We start from the raw sequence: 25,062 nt of genomic DNA on the forward strand, positions 1-25,062 counted from the left end.
ATTAGAGTGTGAAATGCCAGTTGTTTTCTGCAGTTTTTCACAGATTCTCCAGAAAAGTAACATAGTCATTGTATTGCATTTATTGAAGGTAATACTAATAGTCAAAAGATACTTAACAGGAAAAGGGCATTTCTCAACCATGTTATCAGTGTGACTTAACAAAAAATGATATAAAACTTAAACTGTGTGCGTACATGCGTACATTAATATCAATCAATGACAAAACACAGTACCAAAAGCATACAAGGTATGTTAACTGGAAGGAATATTTTGTCTGTGTTGTGATTAACCCCACCTACACCATTTGCAAGAGATTAAAGGAGTTTAGAATTAGAAGACACGTGTTATGGAAGGATGGTAACCCAAAAAAGCATTCTTACAGGCAGGCACCGATGAAGCAGTGCTGTGGAATTAGGGTATCCCACTTTCACTCCGCCCCACCGGCAGCCTGGGCAGGAGCAGCGGGAGATCTGATCCGGCTCACGTTCTGCAGGGCCCTGCAGCAGAACCACTGATGACCCCCAGTGATTAAGGGTCAACAAACTTTAGCCTGAAGCAACTGTTCTATGAACTTTGGCACATTCTGAGTTGGCTCCTGCTGGTTTGTTGCCTTTGGCCCTTATCTTGCAGTTTAGCAAAGATTGTGAAATTCTGAATAAGGTTACAAGATGTATTGGTTCTGTCTCAGTGACTCAAGGTCCTGCTCTTCAAACGTTCTTGGTCTTCAAAATTCCTTTGGCAAGTAATCTCATCTATCAGCTAAACATTTTCCAATAGGTGTGTCAAAGGACCCATCAGGGAAAAAGAAAAGAAATAAAAAAAAAGATAAAATTCTGCATAAATATATAAAAAATGAGGTATAAATATCATGTTATCATGTGGGATTAGGAAAAATTATCAGAGATTCTCTGTGGTAGCACTTTGGAAAAACAACCTGCATTCTATGTATGCACAAACTTCAGCCCATGACTAAAAAACTATGTTTTGAATTCAGTACTGTGTGTTATGGATGAAGGGAGCAACTACTTCAGAAAAGTGCAAATACTTTTGGGACGTGAAAAGAAAGAGCAACATACTTTTGGAATTACTTAAAAGCCTAATCCCATTGACTCCCAAATATTTTTGTTGCTTACAGAAGAGAAATTTTTAGCATAAAGTTAACTAGACTTCTGAAAATTTTGTTATGCTTTCAGGGCAAAACTTAGGCTCTTGGTAGAAATTATAAATTCTTCCTTATTAAAAGTGCAAGGAAGAGAACATATAAATCCCCAAATTCCTTTATTTCTTGGCAATATTTTCATAATATTTGACAATCACATGTTTTCCTGAAGTGCAGAATGGCTTCTAGGTAGATAGGTTCTCTGAATTAAGATAAAAAAAAAGTCTATTTTCCTTATATAGAATCCATATGCTCTGATTTTTCTCCTTATAATTTCTGTATTTCCAAGACATTATCCATAGGATGTGCTAAACTACATGAGAAACCTCTTAAGGATTTTTTTTCTTTCCTAAGAATAGAGGTTTTAAAAAACCCTGAAATCCCTAAGCATGGTGAAACATCACTCAGTGCTGGCAACAGCAAAACTAGATCTTTCTTGAATTGCTTTTGTATTGGCAAAGCAGCAAAAGTAGAATTAGACAAATTGCATGTGACTGTGTAACAAACCTCTACAATGAGCCAACACAGCTCTGTTTTAATGGTTTGAGAGCTCTAATGGATATGAAATTGGCTCTATCACTTTCTGTCATGTTTTTTTCTATCTGCCTTAAAACTATCACCCCATAGATTCTGCAATCAGATAGTGAATTGTTAAATTTAATAGCAGAAAATTCAGAATTTTAAATACTAAATATTTTAAATTTAAAATATTTCTATCTGAATGTTCCATCAGGCTTCCAAGAACACCTATCTCAGTCAATGTTTTGAGGTGTTTTAAAACTCATCACATTTCAAAGGAGCAGTATATTTAATCCCATGTAATCTGGCATTTACTCACACTCCTAGGGCTATAGCACTGTGGTTAAAATACGCTGGACTAAGAGTGATGGCTTTATAAAGAAAGTGTGTTCTGCAGGATCACACACTACTGAGTGATTAATTCCATCATCTGCTCCACTCCATCTATGAAATTAAAGCCTACTTCAGTTTTACATTGCAGTCTTCAGACTCAATGGTCTATAATTCCTCACTAGAGGTCTCCCATGTGCAGTTTTTGTTACCTATCAAACTGCTGTGGGAGAATAAGCTTCCCAATCCAGTGCCATTCACATATGGACAATATTGCCTTCTCAGAGTGGCATAAGGCACAAAAGGCATAAAAGATGATAATTATTTATTTGCTGCCAACAAACTTATTTGACCAATACAGACAATATTGTCTTCTCAGAGTGGAAATACAAAACTTCAGAGTAACTTTGGGGTGTCAAAGGATCTCCCATCTTTCCATCTCAAGAGGTACTCTGATTGCCTTTCTGTATTCTTCGTGGCAACACTTTACTATTATTTTCTATATAATATGTGCAGTATTATTTAAAATACAGTAATCATATTTCACCATTTATTGGGTGGCAGGATATAGGGAGTATCAAATACCATTAAAGGTTGTCTGGATTTTATTTCTTTTTTAAAACAGGGATAGGACAAAAATGTCATAAAGACAGTTTGGTAACAGCAGGTAAATAGAAAAAAACCTTTAGAGCACAACCTATGTGTTTTACAAAATAAAAATTTGCTAATCTCTGTGTAACATAGAAAGGTTCTTCAGTAAGTTTGAAGAAAATAAAAAAGTGGCAACACACTGGAATGTACAGTTTCTATATATAGAAAGCCCCACTAACTAGGAGCCCATGCCATTCAATTAACAATTTACAACACCTTCATTGTATAGTGCAGTGCAGAAAGTGGAAGGTTGTTTCATTTCTGTATTTCCAGACGCGTGTCATTTCCAACCCCATATTTAATAGTGTGTAACTGCCTGAAGGGGAGAGATCAGAATGTGTGGCATGTCTCACTGAGAGGAATTTTGTGCATTAAAAAACCCCAAACCATGCTCTTTCAACTATTAAACAGAGAGCTAACCAAATTCCTTCTTCCACCCTGGCTTTGAAGTCCAAAAAAAAAAAAAAAAAAAAAGAAAAGGGAAAAGGAAAAGGAAAAGAAAAAAAAAAAGAAAAAGGGAAAGAGGAAAAGCAAGTAAGCAAGAAGTGAGGCATGGACGAGAGTGAGAGAGAGACAGGAAGAAGGAGAGCTCAGGAGGAAGAAAATTCCTTATAAGAGAGGTGTATACAAAGGACAAAAAGAAAGGTTTTCCATGATGTCACTCACAGCATGTCTGTGTCTGGAAAAGTACTTGAAAAGGCAGACATGGATTTATTCCATTTCAGTAATGCAAACTATTCATGCCACGTTTTCAAACTATGTTCCAGAAGTAAAGAATACTGTGTACAAGGCATAAAAGAAGATAATTATTTATTTGCTGCTAACAAACTGATTTGACCAAGCTGAGCTGACACTTTAGCAATTATTATTTCCTCTTTACTTTTTAGAATCCATTTTTCTTCCCAATTTCCTCCTGGTTTACAATCTGTTCCCTCCTCCCACCCTGCTTCTTGCTTTTTTCTTCTTTTATCTCTCACTTTCTTCAAGAAGCTTATGCAAGGATTTTTCCTTCTTTCTTTATGTGAGACCTTCTATTTTCCTGTGCTCTCCATCTACTGGCAGAAAGATTAAACAGTTGTCACTGTTTTTCTTACTCAAATTCTGTCTTCATTCCCTCCTTCTGTGCTCCTTTATTTGTCTTGGACTCAAGCCTGAAATTCTTTCTTAGATAAAACACAGGAAATTCTCACAAAAGATATATTTACATATTACATTGCTTCTTTCCCCTTTAATACAGCTTTTCTTTCTTGAGGTTTTGCATATTCTCTCTTCAGCTAAACACACATTATTCCCCTCCCCCTATCCTCCCTCCAAATCACACTTAAAATAACCACAACTGCAAGCAGATATGTGAATTTATGGAGTCTGAATTCAATACAAGCAAGACTGACAGTGTAAACAATTATTAGTGATGTACTTGTCCCCCAGGGGCACCAGTCTTCAGTCCAAGGCTGGGAAAACATCAAGTACCCATCTTTGCACTAAGTGCCAATATTCTACCTTGTTCAATTCACAGGTAGACTTGTTGTCCAGCTGTATATTATAAAAGAAGAAATTCAGATGTTTACAGATGCAGCTGCACAACCATTCCAGTGATCTTTTTAGGAGTGATCTGGTGAAATGGAATATGCAGGAGGCAAACTGTACTTTGGAGCAGGGTGGGTACAATTTGGTGTAAATAAATATAATGACTATAGGCAAGATGCAGAGCCAAAGTCAGAAAGATGGAAAATGCGAAGAAAATAGAAGGAATACAGGAGAAAATGAAAAAAAAAAAAAAAAGAAAGAGAATATAGGAAGAGGGAAGAAAGAAGAAAACAAAATAAGAAAACGGGAAAGAAACAAAAAGAAAGAAGGAGAAACAGGAAAAAAGATACTTTAATGATTCAGGAGCATAACTAAGTTAAAGTAAATCATAATTTTAAAATAATTCTGATGTTTCCTGTTTCTATATATACAGTTATGCCAGAAGTGATTTAAATTTCATAACATCTCAACACAGGCCAAAATCCCATCAAGCACCAAACTTTTGGATATGAACAATAGTGAGTTGCTTAAAAACAGTTTTACAGTAACACTACTTTATAATAAATATAATTCCTATCTTGTCAAGACAACTTCTTAAATATTAGTTTAAATGGTCACTAATAGTTCTCACTTCAGAGATTAGCACATCAGACACTCAAAGCAGTAGGTTTCTCAGTAATTTTTTGGCAGCTTAAATATGATTGCCTGCAACCATTTTGTATCTCACCTGCTTTACATGGCAGTATTGCATGGAACAGCTGGGTGGTTTGAAAAGGAGGAGAAAGAAAGCAACTGCACCCCTAAACATAAAGATTACTTACAAATGAACTCCTGAAATTATACTATTTTTTCCATTTCCAAAACACTCTGATCTTTCTGTTCTCCTGAATTGCTGAGGGATCAGGTAAAGGCTCTAAGTCATAAGATGGTCTTAAATCCGTTCTGTTTAGTTGGACTACTTATCTCCAAGTGAGCGAAGTCCTTGCAGACGTAATAAGTGCTCACAGAGTCTGATAGAGATACAATGTATTTTTTCATAGAGCAACCCAAAACTAGAAATAAAGGTGTCCTAGGCAAATTATGAGGTAATGAACAATTCAGCTTTTAACAACTTTATACACACCAACAAGTTGGAATTGTCACCTATTGATCTGCTGGCAAAAAGTTCATATTTTTTCATAGCTTTAAAGCCCTTTATCATCAGTTTTCACTAAATTTGTAACCTAGATTTCTGCAACAAGTCTCCAAGTTGTCTTGCTTTCCATCTCTTCATACTGTCCAGCAAAGGGACCTACTGACCCTTTCTGAAAGTCTGCTCCAGGTGATTTTGAAGTTATCTTGAGTTATCACTGAACAGGACTGAAACAGACACAAATGCATGCATGCCTCTTTTTCTATGGTGTTTATGAAAGGCTTTCACATAGAACATTTTTTTTCTCATTTTGGCACAGATCTCCAATGCTGTTTTAAGGAATTATACCATTAAAATCCTTATGCTAATCTGCATGTGGTAAAATTAATCCCCCATCATATCCTCCAATTGTTACCTTTCAAAGAGGTAGAATTCTAAAAATGGTGAGATGTACAAATGTAATAACTGATGCAATATATCTCAGTGCAATTTTAACACGAAATTTCAGATTCCTTCTTTTCAACAGTTTCCTAGAAATGTTTGGCATTTATTACTTGCTGTGAAAGGCTCTATCAAGCATGAAAAAGAGAAGGCATGTGTCACTAGGAGAACTTGTGTTGAGATAAAGCTCATGCAAGAGAAAGAAAGTTTCCATGTAAGAGAAATAGCCCAGTAAGGGCTTCCATGTACAGCTGTCAGTGTTTCAGAGCATGTATGTGGCTGTGTTGGATCCATCTAGGATACTTACCACTCCCCAGACCTGCAGCAGTCTAGAGGATGTGTATAATAACATGGAAATCCCAATGACAAACTGTGATTCTTGAGTAAAATGCAAATCCTGTATTAGGACTTCATTTCATGACTGACAGTAAGCCTATGATAATAATGTGCACCATTTGTTGTTTTAATGGGTTATAAACTTTTTCCCAGAAAAATGCCTAAGTGTGTTTTGAGATCAATTTACTTTTAAATTCCAAAATATCAGTAATGTTCACAGATTTAATAATTGAAAAAGATTGTCCCTTGTTTTTAAGAAGTAGTCATTACTTGCTGTGTACCTCACCTTTCCAATCACCATCTCCTGTGGTGATCATTTTTGCAAGTGTTGGTTGATAGTAAAAATAATGCAATTCCATACAGATGTATACAACTCTGCATTGCAGCAATTTAAACAACAAAAAATTATTAATAAAACTTTCCAGTGCTTGGTGAATTCTGTTTTTGTTCAGAGAAATAAGTTCTTAATGCCACTGATATTAAGAACCAATTTTCATAAGTTGCAGTAATTTTGCACTCACAGCCTTCTAATGAAAATGATTTGAGAATTTTGCCCATCTTTCCAGAAACATGCAACAAGAATGCCATACTCCATCTCAGAATTGAAATTCTTCAATGCAGAAATGCACAATATGGATTACATACTGACAGGGAAAATTAACAAAGTATTTTTTAAAAATTCCCATGACATGATATAAATGACATGTATGCTTTTCTTGGCAGGTGCTGAAAAAGAGTTAAAATTTCATACTGACATACAGTTAAACACATTTAAACAACTTCAGGGAAAAAAACTTGGTAGGGGTTCAACTCAATCCATATGGAAGAGCACAGAAGACAGACTTGAACTAAACTTATCAGGCAAGAAAACTGGACAACAAATGGAAACATTTCATGTAGTGTCTGGCATTCAGAACGTATTGTCATGGAAAGTAAAGCCCAGCAAACTCTCAAAAATTTAGGCTTGAGCAGCTTCATATGAGACATGTTTAACTAAAAAAAAAAAAGCTGATATCCTGACATTCTATCAAAACTAGCATGTCTAGAGAAACAGAGCCTTCTACTGTTGATTTCACAGGAGGAGAAGGTTTATGGATGAAGAGTAATCTTTAAATTTATTTTCAAGTGCAGATACTCCTAAGTTTATACACAGCATAGTTTTGCTTTCTTTCTTCTCAGGTTTATATCTAATGTAAGAGGCTGAATCCCTGTCCTCAAAGCTAGCGTGAAAAATCAGACTGTGTGTGATAAAACAGAGTATTCAATATAGTGCTGATGCAGGCCCATCTAAAATTTGCTATTCGCTGTGCTTTGAAAGTTCTTTATGTTGTTTGTCTTAAACCAAGGGAACATCAGTGTCCATCCACTGTTACCATCACCCTAGTATTTAAATTAACCCTTTAATCTAATGGTTGGAAACAGCTTTTAGAAGAAGTCATTTGCTCATAATTTTCACCTGGAAGATTCCATTAAATGAGACAGTTTAGGCATAGCTACAAACCACTGGAAGGAGACAAGGCTGCCAGGAGACTTATCTGTGTGTTATCATGAGAAGCACCTGTTTGCCGGAAAGAGGTGCAAATAAGTAAACAGGTTATTTTATCCATGCATAGTAGATAAAAAGCCCTTTGCCCCCACTTTCAAATTGATGTCTGCATATTTCTTTACTTTTCCAATATAAACATTGCTTTGGGAACAACTTCTAAGTCAATAAGTGACTTTGAAATTTTCAGTTAGAGTTTTTTTCTTCAGTCAAAGCATTTTGTTATCAAAGTTGCAATACGTCATTTCTAAATATAAACTAGACTATGATAATGATTTTTGATCATTAAACCTTTTAACTAATTCTGCAAAAACATATCTGCCTATGTCCAAATGCTTGATGACCCTGTGCAGCACCCCTCATCTAAAAGAGCAAGACACCAGGTGGCAGCATATAGTGAAAAAATGTACTTTAAATTTCTAACAGCACAATTGGTGATGCTACAGCTGAAGAAGTCATAAACTTTTTCTTCAGTTTATAAAAAAATATTATCAAAAACAACCAGAAAGAGACAGTGTTAAAGACTGTGTCAGCAACTCTACAAAAGGCAGAAAACATGAGAAAAAAAATCAGTATATAAGCATAGCTGCTATAAACAAGTTGCAAGAAGAGACAGAAATGTAAGTAAGTATACAACTTGACATCTTGGAAAGTCTCAGAAGTCTTCATGCTTAGCACTTCAGAAGCTGGGTACTTATTTAGATTACCAATATTTTGTTGGGAGTGAATTTGGAACCAAGAGCAGATAACGTAACAGATGCATTTCCTGGGTCACGCTGTACCTGTACAAAATTGCAAATCTTTCATTGCATTGTGAATTTACACTGGTCACTCAGGATTCAATACTGAAGGAGAGATAAAGTGGGAGAGAGAGAGAGACTGTCCCTGACCAAAGCAAAGGTGACACCTGTCAAAGGTGTCATGACTGGATTAAGTGATTTCGCTTCAAATTGTAGGAGTAGCTTGCTCATGGAAAAAAACAAAAAATAACCCCCAAAAAACCCAACCCCCCTCCCCAAAAAAGGCTCACCTTTAAGATTTACAGTGCTTAAAAGACTCCATAGAACAAAAATCTCTGTCATTTCATTTGAGATAAAATAAATACAATTAGGATTACCATAGGAAGACATAAAACAGAACACAAATTCCTTTGTGGTACAAGACTGTCAAAGAAAATTTTTGAGAAATTCATATAACAAATACAGTAGAATCCTGCTGTTCTCATACATGATTGGCAAATGTCACTTAATGGTTTTTTACCTTTTGTACATGAAAATAACAGGTTATTAGAATTCAAATGAAATTGTGATTGAGTGAAAAGTTAATTTCATAATTCCCTTATCTTGGTTGTCTAAACCACTTTCTTTTGAACATAGATATGAAAGACAATACTAAATTAATTAACTTGAGCAGGCACTGAGAAGAAGAATTTTCTCATCTGGTATTCATAAAAATAATCAAGTTTTAAAGAAACAGTATTTGAATTAATGTTGCACAGTAAGGCTATTTCTCCCCGATGCTTACCAGATTAACTTTCAGTTAATTCAGTTTGTCTGAATGAGTAAAATAAGAATTCAAGGAATACTATAACGGCAGAAAAATTTAGAAAAATTACACAAGGACTTTGATAAATAAGAAAATATAACATAAAAGGATAATTCAGAGATGTAAATCTACCACCTTTCAAGTTGCATGACCCACTGCTAAAGATTTGTCAGCACAAGTGCACTGACATATTCTGTATGTGTTTGCATACCTTAAGGTTCAGTGAATTTAATATATAAACTAATGTAAACATTTCAAACCCTTGGAATAATTTGATAATTCTCTGTCATTAATATTTAATTTTAAATAAAGGTTCCCTTGTACTTACAATAAATTTTATCTTCTTTCTTAAATTAAAAAAAGTGCAGTTAAATAGCAAGAAACTTGAGCTCTTTCTTAATCTACAAATCTCAAAATTATTTTTCACAAAATGATTTGCTTTTCTTCAAAAGGCTCATATTTTACAATACATGATTATGAATCAAAATCACATTTGGTTAAATTCTGTTAGTGTATATAAATTAAAAGTATGCAAATCTGCCATCTAGATAATACAGGGTTTTATCCCAATTCAGTAAGAAGATTTGTGAAAGTGGACTCCTGAGCTCATCCAAGGCTTCAGGGATACCAGCAGGTATGCCTGAAGCCCATTCCACTGCTCAGCCAGACTAGGTAATATTATACTTGCAGGCATAACTGATGTCTTAAATCACTTTGAGAATTGAATGCACCTTAAATGAGTCATTATAGCTAATCTGAAAAACAATCTGTTCCTGGGTACCAGCTATTCTGGTGATAATAGATGCCTGATTGCCTTTGTACAGTGTGATTAAGGTTAACTTGGACACTATTGAAGCAGGAGGGATAAAACTGCCAAGACAAGGAATAGAAAATAATCATGGCTGTTTTTTTTCACCTGAACAGAACATAAACAGGCTTTGCAGAGCTGATGTTCAAGGACAAAATTTTGGCCACAACTTTTATGCCTTAGTTGCTGCTGTCCTTTAGCCAATTTTTTTTGTACAGAGGAAGTAAAAAAAAGACAATGATAATAGATTCAAGTTTTCCTTAACCGATTAGCTTTTAACTGGGAATTGGAGAAGGATATGGTAACTTGCCTTTAGTCATTGAAACACATTGTAGGTAATGTAGTCTCATATTTTTTTATAATAATAAAAAATACATTTAAAAAAGAAATAATTTCTGGTCTTTATTGTTAAGAATATTTTAATTGTCCAAATGTATAGCATTGGTTTGTAGAAAGCAATGTCATATAGAATATTTACATTAATTTCTCTACAAATCCAGACAAGACACTCCCTTTCTTGTGTGTTTCTCATGGCTGCTGGGGCAAAAGACTGTTGATTTCTTATTTTTTTAGCCTGATTTCAACTCTCATGTGATTAGTGCTAGCCAAAAGTATCTCCTCAATGTTGATATACAAAACTCTTTGTCTATTTTGGAGACTGATTAATAAACCCCCAGAACATAAAAATGTGCCATTTTTCACTTTTTGCCATTTTTTTCACATAAAAATGTGATTTTTTTTTTCTCTGTAAATGTAAGTAACATAAAGATGCCAAAACCATTTCTTATTGTCCCATCCTAAATTATGTAGGAAATATATCTGTTCAGTCACATGAATCCTTGTATTTGTGAGGCTTGCCCAAATATGCACCTTTCCAAATATGTACAATTTGTGGCTCAAATACCATATTGGTCAAATTGTGCTATTTCACCCTGACCATGAGATATAGCAGTGGCATCCTAAATTTAGGATGGAGGTTATTCAGCTCTATGCTTCTCATAAGGCCAAAATACCAAGTACATCTGCATATCAAAAGCAGATGCTGCACCCTGTAGAATCATAGAGAAGCCTTTCCACAATGCTCTGTGGAGAATCCTGTTTGTCCTTGTCATGCCTGTGTTCAGTAAGGAGTTCTCTGGTGTGTGCTTATACATGCAGATATGAAGTGTACACAGGCATTCACACTGACAAGAATGGGTTTGACTATCCAGAAGTGAACCTTCACAACATGCTAACTTGTGCATATATATATATATGCACAAGTGCATAAGTGCATATATATATATATATGCACAGCTTGTGGATATATATAACCTTAATTTTATTTAAAATTATATCTACTATTAATTTGCATAGAATATCCTAATTGACACTGTATTTTAAATTCAATTCTTGTTTAACATTTTATAAAATCTTCTCATGAAAATTTAAATAATCCTACTCTCCATAAACCAAGAAGTGAATAATTTCCACTAGGATTATCAAACCAAATTTTGCTTATGGATATCCCAACCCATTGTGACACTGTTTGAAATTGTTTTGGTTTAAATCTATATAAAGCTGAATGAACATGAATGGACATGGTTTGTCTGTACATAAATCTTCCATCTATGAGCTATATCCTGTGTAGTTAGTATCTTTTACAAGTTCTTTATCAGGAGCTGGATCCAAATTCATGTCTCATTGCCCTGCCTTGGTATTCCCCCTACCCTGGTCTACATACGATGTGGTGTTTAACTTTACAGTCTCACTTTGATGCAGTCAACTGTTTGCTATAGTTTGTTTAAAAATACCACAAATCATTCCATAATATAACGAATCACCCTTGCACTCCTGTTTACATACTATTAATAAACACAACAAAAGAAGTTGACCTTGGAGACTAAGCATCTGGAATCCTTGGAGAGCAGCAGTTACAAACTCCAAAAAGGGAGCAATATCTTTGGAACAGTCCATTATCATTAAAAAGTCCCTAGGTGAGTTTCAAGTGCAGAATAATTTTATTCCTATAGCTATTCTGACAAAATAATCTACAACAAAATTCAAATCAAAACTAGAAAAACAAAAACAAAATAAAAAAATTCCCCAAACCCCAAAAACTGCAGTTTCTTTTATAGACAGAACACCACATTGTGGATTTTCAGAGGAGATCACTACATAGATTGCTACAGAGTAGGAGGAGTTGTGACTGCAAAACTTTAGAAGACAGTTGTGTTTGGAGCAAATTTAACTTCACTTATAAAAAAATTATAAAATGATAAAATAATATTTGCATATATGTTCAGCATGATACATTAATCACAGCAAAAGTCAGAAAAATACTTGCTGAAGCTGAATGAACACATAATATCTAACTTCCAGGAAGTGACCCACACTTCTGCAAAGCCAGGTGTCAAGAATTCCCCAAATACTAGCAGAGAAACCGAAATGTAAAAGGGACATTTAATACCTTAAAAAGTGAAAAAGTTTCTGTGTGCTTCTCAGCATCTGGTAAAATAGTATATCACCTTCCAGAATAACATATGTACTTATTTGAGAATTTGTGCTGCTATGTATGCAGTGACAGAGTGCAGAGCTCTCTATTTGCTATAGTTATGCACTGATGATAAATTACAAGTGAATTTATTTTTGTACAAGTGAACAATCCCAAATGTAAATGTTTATTAGAACTTCTGTTAGCCACAATCAAAGGCATTAGTTAACTTGCTATTATTGTAATGCAGTAAATGACAGGTGGCCTCTATTTTACTTTTTATAGACTTGTTCTAAACATATATTTATGCTAACTACACTTTTTATTTTAATATTTTATCCCAGATTTTTCGCTGATCTGGTAACCAGAAGCATTTCAATAAGTGAACAGATGGAGTAGGAGTTATGCAAAGACTTTTCAGCATAGGCAAAACTTAGAAGTCTAGATTTCTATGCTTCTTGAGGCAGTGGAAACAGTAAGTTCAAGAGGGAACAGATAATATACCAGGAGTTTCTAGGACATCCAAAAATTTCTGCACATGAAAGCATTATGAAGCATCTTTTGAAGCATTATGAAGAATTCTTCAAAAGATAGAAAATAGCAAAATAAAGAGCCATGCTTCTCATAGTTCTGTGTATCTATGAATGAGTATAGAAGGAGGTTCCTTGCCATATCTGAGCTCTCAGGCCAGGCTTTCCTCACCACCTGGCATGCACTGGGACCAGCAGAAAAGTGTTGCTGGCTCAGAGGTTCTCCTCTCGTCCAAATTTTGCCTTAGAGTGACACTCTCAGATCAGTAGGGCAGTAGATACCTTCAAGAGGACCAGGATAACTGGGTTTGGACATCATAAATCAGCCACAATTTTTCTCCAGCAGCACCCTTCATGAGATTTAGGAAATGTTCTGAGTGATACCACTTCAGAAAAACTTACCCTTCTAAATAGCAAAGCTCCTTTAAATTATTTTCTCATATAAAATCTCAGCTTATTGCAATCATTTGCTGTTAATAGTGTATTTTTAAATATGAAAATTCTAGTATTGTTTTCCACTAAAATGGCCCTTTGAGACCATTTTCATTTTTTTTCTCAGTGTCACACACTTTCTGTTGTATAATCCAAGTAATGAATAGTATATTTTTTATTTCTCTTCCAAACTGGAATCACGCGAGAAGCTTAAAAAAATATAAACTTTGTACTCACCCCAGCCTTTGGTTTAGCTCCAGAGCTGGCTACTGAAGAGGGAGATGATAGGTCAGGAGTGTGGATATTAGAAGACAAGTTGGTCTGTGAGTGATTTACTGAAGCAACATCCACTCCACTTTCAGAACCAGATTCAACATCCTGCAGAAAAATATTGCAAGTCTCTTTAGTAAATGTGAATGTGAAATAAAATCACATTTCTGCTAAATAATGGAAATATTTAGGCAAGCTTACTTAAATACATATGCTTGCTGTCTTTTTCAATGTGGCGATTTGCATTAGCTGCTGTTCTGAAATTATAAATCACAACTAACATCAAAGCTAAATGGTAGAATGCAAGTAAGAAAAATCAGTTAAGGGATGCAGAAGTTTGACATTTTTCTCTGATATTCAGTATTTCCTGTGTGCTCCCACCTTCTGTCTCTGCAACAGTGCAAGCTAGTGAACATCTGTAAGCCATTACGCAGATGAAATGACTTCACCCTCCAGCAGTTTATACAATTCAGAGGTACAGCTCCCCAGTTTTTTTGATTCACCAGACACTTACCAGCCAGATACCATTTCTGGTTAAAATGCCCTTACTTTTAATGACACTGATTACATTCCTCTTTCTGAGAATAAAAAGAAGATATATAGTATGTTTCATTGTTGAGGAAGTAAAAATTTAGTGCATGCTTGATTTACTGCATAGGGTGAGGGCAAGGCATTATGCTGTTTGCAGATAAATTATGACACTGCAAATGTGTAGAACTAGCCATATACTGCCAGGATTATTAGATGAGGTGCATCCTTCATGAATACAGCTACACAGTATGCAAAAATATCTCCTGAACCCTTCATCCCAGAAAACTCCGTGCAGAAAAAGCCTCAGTTTCCTAATGCCAGGCTCCTAGAATAGGTGAAATATGGGGCAGAGTCATCTTAGGGGTTCTGCTCCTGAACTGAAAAGATACAGCATCCTTTGATTCATTAATTCCAGTTAAGAATCTGTCTGCCAAGCTGAAGCTGCCTATATGCCATGTGAATGCGCGTGTGGTGTTCTGAAAAGGGTTAAACATTTGGGACAAAGCTGGACTCTAGGTAGGACCATGTATTTGAATCAGATATTTCCTGCCAGTGAGTCATCTGCAATGTGAAACACTGGGAAATGCAGCAGAGCCATGGAGCAGCCTCTGTAGCAGTCAGTTTGGCTACAGCTGCTTTCAGAGGTTTCTGGTTAGCAGAGCTGCCACAGTACAGAGACATGATCTCTACTGCATTACCCAGGGTTTTACATCATATTCAAATGACTTCTTACTATAAAATAAATATGAGTCTGAACTCAATACCTATATATCTTGAAAACCAGAGCTTTTTATCTTCTGGTCCACAACAATCAAAGGTTCCTAGATTCCTAGGAAATCATTGTCCATAGATAGCATATATTCCATGTTTGATATAAGCTATCTTTCTGCAGAGTTGCTTTGCAGCATGGAAACAGATACCAGCTCTGATTATAAGGTAGAGTTACTCATACAGATTGCCTCCAGTCCCTTTATTGCTGCAAGAAATTAGCTAAAATGCTCCATGGATTGGTGAGACATCAAGAACAGATGTCAACGTTGTATTTCAGGTTTCCTGTGTCATCAGTGTGTTTAAGGAGATACTGTGAGAACATTGACATTCAGTGGGAAAATGCTTAACGATGGAAATTGAAATTATGTGATTTCCTCTAAAAATAACACATTATATAATTTTTAGCTGATCAAACCCAGTGAAATACAACTTTTCTCACCTACAGACCACTCATTTAGCAACAATGAAACCTGGCTTTCAAAGGAAAAACTCCTTGTTATTTGAAAGAAAATATCACTAACCAAAACAAATGATACAAATGCTAGTCTAGAGATCATGGGACAGTGTTTCTCAGGTTTCTTGAATTGAAAAACAGCTGCAGCACGTGTGGGTGAAATTAACAGAAAGCCTGCACAAGACTACCTTGGATCAGCCATTTCATGTTCTTCAGAGTTAAATGTATAAACATTTTACAGAAAAAAAGAGAATACATCGGTCATATCTGTGAGCTGTTCCATCCTCCTTTGGATTACTCTCAGCAAAGAATGATCCTTTTAAGTGAATAAAAAACCCCTTACATTAAATAGTTCAAGTTCTGCCCAGAATCTTACTTTGAATGACAAAGGACTTTTTGCCTTCCCCTAGCAGAAAGACAAGACCTGTAGCTCAGACTTACTTTCAGTTCTATGTAATGTCAAATGACACATGCTCATGTTCTGAGACTGGGGTGACCTTGGGCCTGTGTTGACTCTCCATTTACAATAGGTGATAATTAGAGAGCCAGACATTTTATGAATCTTGTTGATCTCCCTTTGTTTTATCTCAGATTTCTGAAGCTCTCATTTGTGAGAGGTTGCCAAAGGGAAATAATGGATGGCAATATTATTGCCTTCAAAACATGTACATACACACACACAAAAAAATACAAGTCAAATTCTTTACAAGAAGAGCTTTAGTTCTAAACTAAGGAGCTGAAAAATGTGAGGATTCAAAGAAAAAGGTGAGGCAAAAAAAGATCCTATTTATAATAATAATAATAATAATAATAAAAAAAATAGCTTACAGGTATATGTCTCCGTTTGTATGTTGGGGTGCTGGATGGGGAAGAGCCTGCGCTGAGAGCATTTTCAATATCCTGGTCAAGCTGGTCCAGTTTCATAATTAACAGCACCATTGAATCCAGTCGTGAACGATCTCGATCTTCTGTTATTTCCTATGGAACAGAAAATACAACTGTTAAATCTGAAATGGTACTAACTGGAAAGAATAACCTTAAAATATGAAAGCTCTGTTTCTTAATTTACCAGGAAAGCACACTAAATAAGAAACATAAATAATTTTCTATTAAAAAAATGCTGCTTTTTTTAATCAGCTTATTGAGTATTGACTTACTTCTGGAAAAAAAAAGTCTGTTATATTTAATATACATCTATTATAGCAATTAAAATTTTAACAGCACAATTGTTTGGAATAAATGCAGCATTACCTAGATACACATACTTTCAAAACAGGTACGGATTCTAAACACTCCCCAAAATGTTGACCCCAAATTAATTAACTTGATTGTACAAGTACAAATGATGAAGATTAATCTGCGATGGAAACAGGAGACAATTTCAAAGAGGCCATTTTCCAACTGCGGATAACCCTAACTTCTTTTCTTTGTGGAACTCAGTAGTGTAACTATGTTCTTCTGTCAATTTGTAGCAGAGATTTCTTTCTTGGTTGGAAATTCTTGTTACACATGAGGTACATTAGGGTAATAGTGAACACAGCATCAGACATCCTCTGACTGGAAAGAGAGCTGGATGAGGGGGTATTGACATCACAGCTTCAAACACCTAGTTTATGTGGCTGATTTCCTTAAGCTCTGTAGAAAAAGGAGGCAAAGCAGAGCCTCAAAAGTGCAACTGAAAGCAAGATCTTCAATTAGACGGACTAAATAATGCTCTCAAGGAGTTCCTCCCTTTCCCTTTTACATAGGGAAACATTAGTTAGATAACTAACTAATTTTGAGTCTGCCTCAAAATTCAGGACTCTGAAAACCCCTACTAGTTCCTGTATGGATTTTCATAATTTGAATTTAGTAAATAAAAGGTTCCATTAACTCACTTGAAATAATATTTTTTTAAACTCTCAAGAAATGGATGCAAAGATGTTACAATTGCATAATTGTGCCCAAGGGGTAGGCAATATAAGTGTCCAAATTAGCCTTTTATTTTATAGTCACTAAACTATACAGAGTACTGTTTTTCAGGCTATACAGAGATTTCTCTTGGTAGGATTCCATTAGAAGGTTTTTTGTAGACTGCTTCAAAGGCATTGCAAAACATGAATTAGATGATTCCTGCTAGAATTAAAGAACATGTATAGATAAAATAGTAATATAAAACACAGTCTACATGATCTTTATAATGTGAAGACAGATGTGATGGTTATTGAAACAAATCTTAGGAAAGTAGAAATACAAATCTGCCAGTCCATAGCAGAGTTATAAACAATGTACAATGCAAAGGGTTTCTAAAAAAGCTGCTGAATTTGCAGAATCTCCTGATGACTTTGAACTGAGTTTAGAGTGATGGTGAGAGAATATCACCTCAAAATACCTTAGAAATCACCAAATGGGTTAAGTTGCACTTTCTTCCAAATTGAAAACACAATGTCGCAAATGATTAATTGCCACTGCATGGATCTTCATTTTAATTTATGTTAAATTGATACCTGAGTTTTACAAATGCCAGAAGAGTTATTTCATCTAATCTGCATGCAATTTCATCCATCAGAAAGCCCAGTGGAGCAGCTGAGTGTCTGCTAACAGAGTAGACATGATCTCCTTTGTGACAGGGGTCATGTTCTCCATGGTGAGCAAGACTGTTGCCAGTTCACACATCCAGAGGATGCCAATGCTGTTACTAAACTAGCTTCCAACACAGTCCCCTCACTTGTTTTCATTTCTATTGGTTTTGCTCAGAAATACACCACTGTAAAGCCTAATCAACCTAAAATTGACACTGGACTTAAAAAACAGAAATTCTTTGCCATGCCACAACAAAGGAATTGGTGGTGGCTGGATAGGGTTTTAAAGTTTGTTGGGTTTGTTTTTTAGGTTTTTTTTTTTTTTTTGTTTGTTTGTTTTTTTTTCCTTAGGCTAGAAAGATATGAAGTATTTCACTCAAAGACCAAAAAAAAAAAAAAAAAAATCTGGAATTTTCCCCTAGCAAATTTTTTGATTCATCCTGTCGAAATAGTATAAACTTGCTTTGTAGGCAGCAGATTGAGAATGCTGAAGAAGAATGAAGAAGAATCTGCTGAAATGAAGAGTTGGAAAAATATTGCTCAAAGAGATACTCCAGCTTGACTTTACATGCTGGCTTTGCAGGGAAACACTGCTTTCAGAAAACAATAATATTATCATCATGGAATTTAGCTATTCTGTTTAGAAGTTCGAACTTTGTGGTTCTGGCTGATGTTCACATTCACATAAGAAATTTAACATTTTTACTATAGTTTCTGCTTTTACAACTTACTAAACAGCTGTTTTGCTGTGGCACTATCAATATGTATATATGCAAGTCTAAGTATCATACAAAAAATTAATGCATAAAATAAAAAAGATAATTTTGAGTTGGAAATTTATCGCAACACATCAAACAAAAATTATTATAAGAATAATTTATATTTAGACAGTTTTAGCCTTGATAGTCTCCAATGAATTTCCAAGAGCTTTATAACCTTCTTATCTTTTTTGTATCTCCCTTTTGTGTATATTCTGAGATTTTATTACTGATGTGTGATACGATCTATAGCCAGCAAGGTGTTAGCAATTAATTTATTTTCTTTTGAAAACACATTATTTCCTTTGCTTCCATTTTTTTCACATTATTTCCCACTGGTTATGTACCTTCCAAATTAGAATGCAAAAATATAGATTACATTTATAGAATGATATAGAAATCCTACCTTTACCATTATGAAGTCAAAACTTGTGCATTGGAATATGTCTGGTCAAAGAAAGCCCTTATAACCTTAATTTCTGCCTTTAGGCATTTGCATAGGGCAAATCAGGCATGCAGAACAAATATAAACAGTAGGTCAAACTCAATATGTTATTTGTCTGGAGATGTTATTTTTAACATGTCTCCACACAAGAAGGAAATAGTTTAGGTCATGAACTGGAAAAAACAATATTTCTTTTAATTTGTATCCTCACTGGTGTGATAAAGAAGCTAATTAAATTTGAATATATCCATATGTTTAGAACAGAAAACACTGTAAGTCTTCCTAGAATGAAGGATGCTTGAATTATTTGAATTATTGCCTAAATTATAAAACCCCAAATGCTTTTGCAAGGAAAACAGTCTACAAGTCCTGTTGCTATCATCAGCAAACAATGTTAATAGAATGAAAACATTTTTGAGAGCATGCCTGCAAATGAGATTTAGCCAGTTTTTTAGTTGCTTTTGTGAATTTGGAGCTCATATCATTATTGACAAGAATAACAGTACATTTTCCCACTATACACTCCCATGACTTCAAGTGCTTGTTTTTTTAATACCAAGTTGCTTTGTGCAATGTGTGAAACCTGGCGATTTCTGAATGTATTCTCTACACATGTTGTAATTTTTATTTTGAGCACTTGATGAACAAAAAGCCCTATGTGAAGGCAGTATTAATCAGAGTATCTCTAGAAAGAACTTACTCCCTCCTTTTTATTTATGATTTCAAGAATTTAATACATTACAATTACTTTAACCAACTCAAACAGAAGAAACCAATTGAAGGGTATGACCCTAAATTTAGATTTAATACACCCATTCTCTTTTATCCAGGCATGGAAAAATGGAACTGGATGTATTTAACTTCCTTGCTGTCTTAAATCCTGTATTTCTCAAAGTGTGTTTTCACCTTTCATCTCTAGCCACTGTTTTGCATCACACACACAGTCTCTACTGCAGTCCCTTTTCCTACATACTTCTTTTGGCTGGGTAAGCTGAAGCAAAGGACACTTTTTGAAAGGGCACTTTTGTTAAGTGCAAGGCCTATTTTAATTTTCATAGCAAAAATTTTGTACAGAAAAAAATGGTACTCAAAACTAAGCTTGTGCTCTTTCTTATTACCTTCAGGGGGATTGAATCACTCCCCTGTTCCCTGGAGGTTCTCCCTTTGAAAACATCTGCTGATTTCCAGATTGAGCAGACCCACCCAGTGCCAGTGTAGTCCCCGGTGGTTAAGGAAAGGAGAGAATATCCCACTCTAAACATCCCCCTGCTAGGGCCATCAGGGCATCACCTCCTTCCTGACACTCTTGTGTCATTTGCATTGGAAAGGAAAACTTGGATTTTAGAGGACAGATTTTTACACAATGGACAAGGTAAGCTGGAGTACCCACAAAACAAAGAGATCATTTATTGAAAGACCTGGCTGAGTTTTGCCTGGTATTCTTCATCCGCAGCTAGCTGGACTGACTTAAAATCTTATATTAGTGCTATATATTTCAGATGGCATTACTCATTCTTGTCTTCCCTTGCTAAAAAAATCTTTTCTGAAAAAAGGAAATTTTATTATATATCACTGATTTAATACTATAAAGTTTTTCATGCAAAGAAACAAATGAAGAATGCAAAATATACAGTTTTGGAATTAGTCTGATGATTTTTTACTAGAAGATAATGCAAATAAGTTGTAATTTTCATCAATCTCCATTGGGCTGTAGACAAACTTTGAAAAATAGCTAAGAATTTTATTTTTCTCTAAATTTTATGCTATATTGTACCATATATCTGCCTATGACAGGGGATTTGGAGCTAGAGGATCTTAAAGATCCCTTCCCAACACCAATCACTCTATGATTCTCTGATTAGAGTCCTATTCATTATGGAGGTATTGCAGGCAAAGAGCATTAAAACCCAAGATAAAGAATTCTGTTCCTTTTTTGACATGAGATACAAGCCTAGACACCAGAAAAATCACAGTAAGATTACTATTATAAATAATATTTGAACTAATAGAACAGACTGAAAATGGAACCAATACCGTAGGCCTACACTGGTGTACATAACACATGTAATGAGACATGCTCATATATTCCTGCAGCTATTCATCTACACATTCACACTTGCTGTTGAGAGAATAGCTTTGCTTCTCAAAAAGCTTCTCATTTTCCTTACAAGAACTTTAGATCACTGATCAGTTTTTCCATATATAAAGCATTCAACAACACTAGTATACGTATGCTTTTTCACTTCTGTTAAACACACAAGTAAGTCATGTTTGTAAAAGTGAAGTCTTCAGAGGATTTTGATTTCTATGTAAGGTCCTAATTTTGATTTTCACTACTGTATCCTCAGAAAAATGTAAAGAACGCAACCATATTAGAAAACCAATCTCTGAATAACATGGTGTCTCAAAAAAACCAATGCGTTTTTTACTTCTAGGCAAAAATATGTCTCCTTCTGTAGAGCAGAGTGCTTGCAGGGATAGTGCTGCACTCTTGGAAGAAGAATAAAACGTGCTGAAAAATGACAGAGAACAAGAAATCCAAATATACTCAACTGCTAAGTTATAGCAAGAAGGAGATTGCAGAACTAGGAGTGAGGTGCAGCATCTCAATTTGTCTAACTTTTCCTAAGGTCTTTCATGTTGTCTTCACTGATACTGTCTCCTGAACTTAACCCAATTTCCATTGCAAAAACTTGACATCTTTCACATTCAAAGCCAATTTAATCCAAATTAATCCAAGCTTTCCTTTGTAGTAATATCCTTTCTACAGCTGTTTTTTTTTTTTTTTTTTTTTTTTTGCCTAAACACATACTCACCCATAGACTATTTACTAACTTTAGGGGTTTTTTTGCTTTCTAGTTTTCCATGCGTCATGTCACCTGAGTAAACTGTCTAGCAGAGATGTTGTTCTAATAATGAAATTTAGCAATTTGCTATTGTTGAAATGGAAAATCACTCAAAAACCTTGGTGGAAAACAATCTGAGGAATCATTGTGGCACAGCTGTGTTAACTCAGCAGGGATGGGGCAGCAGTCACTCCTGAAGTAGTTGTTCTTGAAACAGAACAACAGCTCTGTATTAAAGAAAGTCATTCAGGATCACTTTCTAGCTAATGTTCTATTACCACAGGTAGCTATTAATGGAAAACATAGACTTCTCAGACTGCCATTACTACACTAGAATTACACCAACTTTCTGGGAATATTAATGCAAATAGTGGTGGCACTAGTTCCAGTAACTAAGAGAAACAAAAAAAATGTAAAATTAACCAACTCAAAATGGTACGTGTTGTCCAATGTAGAAGGTAATTATCTTATAATTTCACTACAATTTCATAAAGTATAAATGATGTATAAAATCCTGCTCTCTATCTTTGGAGTTACATTTGATTACAGCAGCCAGTATGATGACATCCAGCTCCCAGCAGGCATTCCTGATTTAGCACCATACCAGGATTATGTCTTCAGAAATTTGCCAAAATCAAATTCCATAGAGACACAGAGCACAATATGAATGTAATTTCTGTTCACTGGGTGGAAAAAAGTATTGGTAAACATAATGTAATTAATTATGCTCTTTCCAGCATAAGCAGATTCAGTTACTTTTGAGCTTTGTTCTTCTTGGTACTTTCTAAATTAACATTGTAATTATTCTAAAATCACTTTTTATGACCATACTTTAATGATTATGACTTACAAAGTAAGCAAAAAAGCATATCTTTACCTTTACTGGACACTATTTCTGTTTGCTATGAGTGGAAAGACTTCTGCTATGTGGAGAATATTATAACAGTAATCTGAATACTAATTATGTAATTAAATAAAAATGTGATGTTAATATGAGTGATAGACAACTGATGTTATTTTTTTTATTATTGAAAAAGTGCCTCAGATCTAGAAATTTTGTGCAAAAATGAACAAGAAAATACTTCAGTGATCGTTTCTTTTGTATTATTCTATAAATCAAAGACTGAAATGAGGAAAATGGAGACCATTTTATTAATCAGCAATTAAATCAGCATCATTGACATGAAACTTAGCTTTGATACATGTTTGATGGCATGTGTTTTACAAATACCCCAATAAGTGAATGGCTTTGTGCACTTACACTTTATATGTCTTTATAATTTATTGCATTCAAACATGGAAGCAAGAAATTGTTTACAAATGGAAAGCAAACCAAATAGTTTCTGTTTTGCACTGCCCTGAATACAGTGCAAAGGGAGCGGAGGAAGAAGAACAAATATAAAGCCTAGTTTGTCCTCCAGCTTACCAGTGAAAACAGAGTCTAAGGAATGCTTGGTATCTATGTGAACTCTATTACTGACACTCTACCCTGCAGTGCCTGAATTCAGAGCAATAGTAGTACTGAGCAACCTCTTGAAATTACTGTAACTCTTCCCACAATTGCAGTGGACTTTGAATCAGACATGACATGACAGACATGACAATTAAAAAAATCTCTGTACATTCCAAATAGGTGAGAATAGCTGTTGTCCTACATGGCTTTCCTGCTACCCTAGTAAATTAAGAGTTTTGAGAATACAGGTTGCACTGTCAACTCAGTCTTTTTAGATAAGATATATTTCATTCATATGATTGCGGCATCAATAAATGAAAAAAACAGCCTATTAAAAATATACAGCACAATGTCCCTGCTTACCTTAACAATTTGCATTTTATTAATGTGTGGAATTGTGTGGGGGTGAGGTGAAGGTGAAGATTCACCACTCAGTGTTTCAAGTCCAGTTAACATGTTACAGAAAATGTCCTTTATTCACTTTTATTTGTCCTATAAAAATCATAAAACAACCCTCATAGAAGAGCAATGGGTTTAGCTGGTTACTTAACCAGAGAGATTGGTTGGCTCATTATCAGGAGTTGACTGAGAATTTTTATATCTTAAATGACAAAATGTAGGAAGACTTTGTCATAGCCTGCAATGTACTGAAATCCACCCAGTGCTTATGTAAGTTAATTAGCCATCTATGTGGAAACAGAAAGGTCTGCATTTATCCTTCTGATTTTAGTAACCTTGCTCAGATTAGCAGTTTACATGAGAAATACACTAGACTTCTGTGGCAGACACAAACATTTTCCAATAAATCTCATATCTGGAGGAGGCCATTAGAAGAAAAAAGGAATCAAGGAAAACTGAGCTATGGTGCTCCAAAAGCATGACTAGATTATGAACACCTCTGTAAAGAAGCAAGAAATAAAAAATGGAACTTCAGGGCTGGTGGTAAAAGAATGAGGGGATAAGTTCTCGTATGGAAATCTAGAGGATATAGGCAGGTGTTTCCCAACCATATGGAATCTCATGGAGCTGAATCAATCTTGTGTCTGAAAGGACACACAGGAGCAAGGAACAAAAAGTATCAAACCAGGTGCATAAGACCTACTTTAAACGTGTCACCAGTTAATCTGCTTTACTGCAGAAGGGTCCTACTTTGTTCAGTGGGAAAAGTATCAGAGCACCACATAAAAATAAAAACCAATAAAGTACTCTTCCCCTTCTTCCAGGTGAGAATCAGAAATTATTGTCTTAGATGGATAAAATGCCTAAATGCATTAAATTAAGAGTTAAATTAAGAATGGAGGCTGAAAGAAATGAGTCTATGTGATGAGATGTGGGGTGTTCTACATATGGCAAGATGTAATTATGATCTCATTGTCAAGATGGGCAAAATGTAAGACAAAATTTAGGGTGGTTGTTTTGTTTAGTTTTTTGCTGTGCTGCAAAGCTTTCCTGCACTCCTGCATAGACAGAGAGTTGTTTCCATGCAGAGCTGTTTGGAAATGTTTTTAAATATTTTGGTGCTACGTCTGGTTAGTTTCATCAAAAAA

At 35.0% G+C, this 25,062-nt stretch overlaps 1 protein-coding gene across 4 annotated transcripts in view; it reads right to left on the reverse strand.

Annotated features, from left to right (window-relative positions):
- DLC1 (DLC1 Rho GTPase activating protein) overlaps positions 1 to 25,062 on the reverse strand; it is a 246,183-nt gene that overhangs the window by 146,365 nt on the left and 74,756 nt on the right. For all 4 annotated transcript variants that reach the window (XM_085577906.1, XM_021533541.4, XM_085577904.1 and 1 more), the window contains 2 exons: positions 16,281 to 16,430; positions 13,664 to 13,804 (listed from right to left, as the gene is read on the reverse strand). In XM_085577906.1, coding sequence (XP_085434032.1) covers positions 13,664 to 13,804; positions 16,281 to 16,430 — 291 coding nt within the window. The remainder of the gene's footprint in view (positions 1 to 13,663; positions 13,805 to 16,280; positions 16,431 to 25,062) is intronic.

This window comes from Lonchura striata, chromosome 4 (assembly GCF_050655825.1).
Source record: "Lonchura striata isolate lonStrDom1 chromosome 4, ASM5065582v1, whole genome shotgun sequence".
NCBI classification, from domain to species: Eukaryota; Metazoa; Chordata; class Aves; order Passeriformes; family Estrildidae; genus Lonchura; species Lonchura striata.